This window comes from Phalaenopsis equestris, unplaced genomic scaffold (genome assembly GCF_001263595.1).
Source record: "Phalaenopsis equestris unplaced genomic scaffold, ASM126359v1 Scaffold001116, whole genome shotgun sequence".
In the NCBI taxonomy this organism is placed as follows: Eukaryota; Viridiplantae; Streptophyta; class Magnoliopsida; order Asparagales; family Orchidaceae; genus Phalaenopsis; species Phalaenopsis equestris.
The window spans coordinates 624200-632443 of record NW_018165555.1 but is presented as its reverse complement, the minus strand read 5'-3'; the positions used below and the strand labels follow the sequence as shown (position 1 = coordinate 632443).

At 39.0% G+C, this 8244-nt stretch overlaps 1 protein-coding gene across 1 annotated transcript; it reads left to right on the top strand.

Moving 5' to 3' along the window:
• The first annotated feature begins 3783 nt into the window (after positions 1-3783).
• LOC110033264 (uncharacterized protein At1g04910-like) lies at positions 3784-7365 on the top strand. The gene is made up of 6 exons (XM_020737188.1): positions 3784-4439; positions 4585-4753; positions 5926-6015; positions 6108-6391; positions 6484-6742; positions 7023-7365. Exons 1-6 carry the CDS (start codon positions 3814-3816, stop codon positions 7257-7259), a joined length of 1665 nt encoding a protein of 554 aa, XP_020592847.1. The 5' UTR covers positions 3784-3813; the 3' UTR covers positions 7260-7365.
• Positions 7366-8244: the final 879 nt, after the last annotated feature.

Sequence of the window (8244 nt, the reverse complement as noted above, 5' to 3'; positions counted from 1 at the left end):
ATTCATCATGAAGAAAATAAGTAGAATTGTAAGGATTACACCAGATTCGAGCCTCTCCACATTCTGGAACACTTCAGAACACAACACTCTTTTGCACAAGAGAAAAATCAAAATCCAACCTTACTCCTGTCGAAAAAGCGATAAATAGAAATTTTCCAAAAATTGGTTACGGGGGCCACAATATGGTGTTGTAGTGCTCCAAAGGGCTCTAAGGCAATGCATCAGGAGCTCTACAGTGTCACATTCTCGAGTTTTGAATTTGGACTATGCGCTACGACATTGTTGGTCTTGACATTGAAGTGCTACATTTGGGTGTGTGGCGCTCCCCTCTTGACATTTGATTGTCATGCTCTCTAGTTCTAAAACTTGTATCAGTTGCAACGACCTTGCCTTCTTGGCGTTGAAGTGTTGTTTATAATAAAACAAAATTTTTGAGTATAGTCCCTTTAACCCAATATAGCATGGACACCCCCTCGTACCCCCCTCAACAAACTCTTCATCAACTTTGATCGATGAGACTGAGGGCTTTGAGTGACCAATTGATTGACGCAATTAGACTCCACATAAAACAATCTTCTATTTGGAGACTGAACGTAATCAATCCCACTCCTTCAAATTTTGCAACATTTTCATAGTTATGAACCGTAGCGTACCTCACCATAGTCTCAACTGTCGGCTTGATCTCAGTCCATTAGGCAACATCTAGGCCCACTCCGCTCACTGACAAAAATATAATTTATATATGGAAAGGAGGCTCGAACACAGGGCAACCAGGAAGAGAGAGACAGATCAATACCATCCGAGCTACACAATCTTTTATTTTATGTATGTATGTATGTATGTATAGTATAGAAAAATAATGAAAGAACAAATAAGAAATCCTAAATTCTAGTATTTTTGGATGAAGAAACTAGTTTCACACAAAAACATAGGGGCAACTAATATGTCATCAATAAGGCCATGAACATGGATCTCAGAGCACTTATTTACTAAGAAACGTTCGAACTTCAATTAAAAAGCATCTAGAATTCCGATTTAAGCAAACTTGCAATCAAACTAATTGGCTCGACAAGATGAACACACAGACGACATTGGTCTAATCTGAGTTAAATCAAGCCCAGATTGAGCTATTAAGACATTTTTGAAAGCTTTTATTGCTCAATTGCAAAGTCTAATTGATTCTAAATCTGAGAAGTTTAAGTGGAATACAACATCTTAACGAGACGAATCTAACGAGCACAATATCACTGAATTATGACATCCTTAAAGCACTCAAATGTCTACAAAATCTTATCAGATCTAGAGGTCCTCTATGAGTTGTTCGATGGAGTAAACATGATTCTTTTCTTATTTACAGTGAGGCCTCCCTTGGTCTCTATAAATAGAGTCATACTCTCTTCATAAATGGGGACAGACCGTGAACTAGAATAAGGTCGGAGCTTGGAGAAGAAAGAACTAAGATCTACTGTTCTACATCGAAGGTCCAACGAATCCCACTGTCTCCTGTAGTCGTCGATCACCGTTAACCACCACTCGTCGGCCACCATTGACAATCATTTGTTGTCCCCTGCTCGTTGCAATAAAACCCTTTTGAAATGACAATGTGTGTGTGAAATCTTGTTGTGCGTTACACAATAAAGAAGCACCTGATAGAGCTGCATGTTGCCCTAAACAATGTCCAGTGACGCACCTCAAAGGCGAGGTACTGAAGTTCCTTTAACTTCTCCCAACTACAATCACTACTCGTTGTTGTGCAACAAACATTATACATTAAAAAATTGCGTAGTTCTTTCTCCTCAAAGGAAAAATAACCACTAGATGATTTTTTTTAATTTTATTTTTTGTGTTTTTCATGTAAAAAATTAATATGAGATGAACTTTCGCGCAACATTAATATGTTAAATAATCACTCAATCACAACGAATATTTTAACATGCATCAAATCTATAAATTATTTATGAATCACTCCTTCAAAAATAAATATTTAAATTTTAATGATATCCTACTCAAATTTTGATTATAATAATTTGATCTCTTTTTTCTTAATATGATATTCTCACATGATATCAAATAGAAATAAATAGAATTCCAAATATATTTGTGCTTCATAGCTTAAGATTCTAGACATGACACATGTTTAGAATGGCACGAAATAACTTGTGGAAAATAAAATAAAAAAAAAATATATATATATAATTTTAATTTCGTAGAGGGAGAAAACTACACGTTGAATAAAAAACACTATTTGTTTTTTTTTTTAATTTTCAAAATAACCATTCACTTTTAAGAAATTCTTGCAGTTCAGTGGCTTATTAAATTGTGACTAAGCATAAACGTGACTCAAAACGGCCACAATCCACCAACCATCTCCTGGATCCAGCTAGTTGAAGCTCCCAGTAAAATCAAATTTCCACGTGTAAATCGAGACTACACAAACCGGCCGAACAAGAGAATGCAAGAATTATTTTTTAATGAAAAAGACGTGTAATATTATGCTAAGAGCTTTTTGGAAAGCGGGCCAGCCAGGTTGTCATTTGGCCCACCAATCAGAAAACTGGCTGAGAATCCGCCATTAAGATCCACCGTCGATTCAGCTTAGTTTTAGGTCCGTCGTCTCGTTTGCCAACTGGACCTATCACGAGAACTGAGATCATTAATGTAAATTATTATAAAGTCAAATATCGTGGCACTATCCCCAGAATGCGCTCACCATACCACCGCGTTTGGCCGCATAAAACAGATCGACGAAGCTTCTTGTGCAGCCGGAACTAAAGCTGTCCACAGTTCTGGGTCTGATTCGGTCAATTCGAGCTTAATATTTGAGTTGGATTAAATTCGAGTTAACATAATTATCAATCATTGTTGTAAGTTTATATTAAAATGTTTAAAATGCACTGAGGTCTTAATGGCTAAATCAAAAATGCAATAGCGCCGATCCTAAAGTGATGTAATAATGCAGAATGGAGGAGTTACGATAAAGAAGGGTCCAATGATAAAATATCAGGAGCACCAATTATCTGATTAGATGTAGTCATCTGAATCAAAGCTGAAGACTGGCCGAGTCAGAAGAAGAATAAAAAGAAAGACCATTCGATTTGAATCTGAACAAATCTCATTAAAGCAAGACAGATAAACATCTTAGCTTATTGCGACAAAAAAGACTGATCGAAAAACCTCAATTTACCTTCTAGTAGATTTAAACCGAGGAAAAAATCCAATTTATCACAATCACCAACCCTCCCATGGACGTCATTAATGCTCCTCATCAACGACCAAGAATTGGCAATATAATAGTTGATGAATCAGTGATCTATCGGGTTACAGTGATGTATTCTCTACTCATAGTCAAATCTCGTTCAATCGACGAAAACTCTTCATTTAGGAATCGATGGTCGACAGTAAAATTAGATTAACCTGTCAGCAAAATCTAGCCGACTGAGTCAATCGCACTGATCAAAAGTTAATCAAGCTCAATCGACCGTCAACATAATGAGAGTATTGTCATCAATTTTTTGTATAAAAAATATTTTATATTTGTCCTAAACATTAATAAACATAGAAATTTTTGAAATAAAACCTTTTTTATTCATGAACGCGGGCAACGAGGAATCCAAGTTTGAAGAGGCCTCCACCGTCATTTCAAAAATTTGTAGAGCATAAATATTTAAGTAGGGATTTTTTAAATCTTCACGCGAATTTACATCCAAGACATTCAACGTTCCCACGCCGGCTGATGTCCCGGCTGGCATTCACTACTTCCCGTATTAGATTGAAAACTCTTTCTCGCTTCTTCCCTGCAAGCGAGGAGAGCGAATGAGCTCGCGTTTTCTTCTAATGGCGAGATCAAAGACGAAGCAGATCTCGTACATTGCGGTACCTTCGCATTTCATCGACCCACTTTCGTCTTCTTCTTTCCAAGGGATCTTATCGCCGAAGAAGGTCTCTCGGCCACCGCCGGCGTGCTGCCTATTCTCCTACGCAAGAAATTCTAGAACACTAATCCTTTTTCTACTCTTCATCATCTCTCTTCTTGGGTTTCTCCGTACAGACTTCCGCGACAATCCCTTGCTCTCTTATTCTACTCTCCCCTGCGTCACTTATGGCTACCGTGGGTGGTTGAAACCGTCCGATCAGGCAGAAGCGTCGTCGCTGGCGGCGGCGACGGTTGAGCAGTGGAAGGAGGAGGTACATGAGGCGGAATTTTGGAGGCAGCCGGAGGGTTTGGGATATCGACCTTGCCTGGAGTTCAGCAGAGATTACAGGCGGGAGAGTGAGGCTTTTCACCAGGATCGCCGCCGGAAGTACCTGATGGTAGTGGTCTCCGGCGGGCTAAACCAACAACGAAACCAGATCGTTGACGCCGTCGTCATCGCTCGCATTCTCGGGGCCGCCCTAGTAGTACCGATTCTTCAAGTTAACGCAATCTGGGGCGACGAAAGGTAACCAAGGCAATTTAATTTCTGTTAAGTTTCCCTAAGAATCCTTTGATTAACACATTTACCTTTCCTTACTTTGAGTTCATTCAGTATATGGATAGAATGGATAGGAGTCTTATGGTTTCTTTACTACTCTGATTCATGGCAGTGAGTTCTCTGACATCTTTGACCTGGATCATTTCAAGAAAGTGCTCGCCAATGATGTCAGGATTGTCTTCTCTTTGCCTTCGACCCATTTGATGACGAGGCCAGCGGAGGAGAAGATAACTCCCTTCCGTGTCTCTCCTCAATGGATTCGATCAAGGTATCTTCGGCGGGTGAGCTCTCTTTTTCCTTTATTCTTCGCATTTTGATGCTGATAATTTGAAATAATTTGAATCCAATATGGAATGTAGCATTAAGTGCTGTTTGGCTTCGATCAGAATATAGTAAATCTTATAAATTTAGATTTATTAAATTGTTGCAGCATTAAAGGGCTGTCTAGCAAGAGATCTGACCCAGGATTTATGCAAGCTTTGTCCTTTTGGACAAAATAAATCCCCGGATTTCGTAAATTCAGATTCCGCGGATTTCGGCTGTAAATCCCATAAAGCCTAAGGCGGTGTTTGGCTGTAGCTTCAAATTTATGTTAATAGGATTTATCAAATCCGGAGTAATTCCATGTAATTGGCCTAACAACCGGATTTGATAAATCCAGATTTAAATCGCACATGAGACTGAACGAGAGGAGAAACAGACGAAAAGGGAAAGAATTTGATTTAATTAAGAATTGGATTTGGTTTTCCTTCTTTTTGGTGTTTGGTTGGATTTAGGTGAAATTCATGGCTAAATCATGTTAAAAGTGTGCTATCAAACGGCCCCTTCCCATGAATCGGTGGATTTAACTTCGCAGGGGTTGGGATTTAACTTCACAAGGCTTTCGACTGTCTCCAATAGGCGTAACTTCTTAAATCCTTGCAGAAATTGTCAAACAGTTCTATTAGATTCATACGATTTAATAAATTAAATTTTCGGATTTAACCTGTAAATCCGGATTTACTAAATCCTAATACCCTAAATCATCCGTTGGCAAACAACACCTAAATTCTGAAAATTATTTGACATAATAGATGCTATATTTTGGGTACAATGGGTACAACTTGTATGAATCTCTTAAATTTTACTTCCCAAATTTTTACTAAATCTGGGATCAAGCCTAAAACGAGAAGAAAACTGGATTTAAAAAAAAAAAAAAAAAATTATATGCTAAAAAGTTATATGGCAAGATTTAGCTTAACCGATGGCTAGATCTTGGCTAAAACTTGCAACCAAATGACAATGAGAGTAAAGATTATTGCAGGCGCAGCAATAATTCAAATACTAGATTATTAGCTGTATTGGAATTGGCATCTCTAGGATATTTCACTTTTATTTAGATGTTATTTAAATTCCATTGTCCGTTTTCTGCCATGAATCTTGTTTATTCATTCGTTTTTATCTCTCTCTTCAGTTCAACAGAGACGGCGTTTTGCTCTTAAGGGGATTGGATTCCAGGCTTTCAAAGGATCTCCCTTCTGATTTGCAGAAGCTACGCTGCAAGGTGGTGGCATTCTCTTTTTGGATCTCCAAGATATCAAATTTTTTTGTTGGCTATGGCATCCTAAAAAGTTTCTTCATTTAAATTCATTGCAGGTCGCTTTTCAAGCTTTGAGATTTGCTGCACCGATTCTTGATCTTGGAAACAAGCTAGCAGAGAGGATGAGAAGCAAGGGTCCTTATCTTGCTCTCCATCTTCGAATGGAGATGGATGTTTGGGTGCGTACTGGCTGCCTTCCTGGAATGAGTGATGAGTTCAACGAGATTATTCATGAGGAGAGAAAGCGTAGGCCTGAGCTTCTCACCGCGAGATCAAACATGTCCTATGAGGAAAGAAAGTTGGCCGGTCTGTGCCCCCTAAATGCTTTTGAAGTCACAAGGTATTGCTGCAATTTAATGGGCAAATACTTAAATTTCAGCATCAAATTAAGTTTTTTTTTTTTTTCCTCATAATGATGGCTTTGTTTTTCAGGCTTCTCAAAGCACTTGATGCTCCGAGAAATGCTAGGATATACTGGGCTGGGGGAGAGCCGCTTGGTGGGATGGCTGCTTTGGAGCCTCTCAGGAAAGAATTCCCAGACTTGTACAACAAGAAGAAACTATCCCTTCCTGGTGAATTGGAGCCATTCGCCAATAAGGCCTCTCTTCTTGCTGCGATTGATTACATTGTCTGTGAGAAGAGCGACGTCTTCATGCCTTCCCATGGAGGAAATATGGCTCATATGATTCGGGTACTTCTTTCTTCATCTTGACAGCAAAAAAATCTTCTTAGATTATTTTAATTATAATTCTAGGTGAAAACATGACCACAACAAATAAATAACAAGAGTGCTTTTTGTTTTGTAAACTGTTACAAGACTATTTTTATTAACAGCACAATATAGAACCCTTGCACTCTAATAAATCGTGGGTTTTCTCATCAAAGAACAGATTTTGAAGTTTATTAGCATAATTTTTAGTGCTGCCCTGAATTCTGAGGATTGCCAACCTTCTGCTTGTTTCTGGTTTCAGGGGCACAGGGCTTTTGCCGGGCACAAGAAGTTCATAACCCCAAACAAGCGGCAGATGCTGCCTTACTTGCTGAATAACTCACTCTCAGAAACTGAGTTCAATCGGATTGTGAAGGAATTGCACCGTGGATCCCTCGGGCAGCCTGAATTCCGGAGTGATAAGGTTGGGAAGGATGTGACAGCCTTCCCAATTCCCGACTGTATGTGCAATTCTACTTCAACAAGCCTTACGCTGTAGCAGTGGCGTTCAAAGCTAGAGTTTTGAATATCGTAACTGCAAAATTTTTGTGGCATCTTTTTCCCCTGGAATTCAGATTTTGTCCTTTGTCGTCGGACATGAATGGAGGCCCAAATTCAACTGGGCAATATGGAAGAGAACAGCTGAAGGGCCATCGTTGGGCCCAGAAGCAAGAGCCCTCCTCTTGCTACCATTGATTGAATTACAGTTACGAGCGCCTCTGGTTTTTTTATTTATTTCAACACCTTCTGTATGTATACGTAAATTATTTTCAGTGGATAGTGCCAGAGAGGATTCTTTTGTATTCTTGGTAGTGTCTATATCATTAATTTTGTATCTTTGTAGAGTGTATGTAAATAGTGCTCATCTTTATCTGGAAAGGAAAATATGAATTTTTCTATGGTTCTCATTAGTTGAGCAGTCGGATTCTTCCTATTTCTTTTCAAAAAATGTTGGTTTATATAAAAAACTGACGCTTTGTTAGGCAATTCTCTTGAATCATTGAGGAGCGTCGCGTACTCAAATTGGTTGGTCGGGTAGCTGCTTGTCAGTTGTAAGTCCCCTTTGGTCTGGGATTCGATTCCCTCTCGAGTGTAGGGTGAAGTACTCGAATTGTTAGGCGTGTTGGGGATAGTCAGGCTCGTATAATAGTCTCAAACTATTCAATATATATATATATATATATAATAGTTTGAGACTATTATATTTTCGGGAAAGTAATTCTCCCGCGGATTGGTTGGCCAGGCAGGGGAAGATTATGGGTAACCTTATTGTCGATATTTCACCTTCGCACCAATTAAAGCTGCTGTTACAGGGTGACTCTTTGGATTTGCCTTTCATAAGGAGATAATGTTTTTATTTTGGTATTATTTGCTGGTACTTGCGGCGGTGGCTTTTATTTGGGGGTTTTGGGGGTTTTTGGGGGTTTTCACAATATTGGGTTCTATGTTTTATGGTGCACTTGCCCTGCGGGCAGGATTTTTTG

Bases quoted from the DNA above. Each gene is read 5' to 3' on its own strand.
- LOC110033264 (XM_020737188.1), top strand. From the start codon at position 3,814: ATGAGCTCGCGTTTTCTTCTAATGGCGAGATCAAAGACGAAGCAGATC. The intron at 4,440-4,584 runs GTAACCAAGGCA...GATTCATGGCAG, and splicing joins GCAATCTGGGGCGACGAAAG to TGAGTTCTCTGACATCTTTG. The intron at 6,743-7,022 runs GTACTTCTTTCT...TTCTGGTTTCAG, and splicing joins ATATGGCTCATATGATTCGG to GGGCACAGGGCTTTTGCCGG.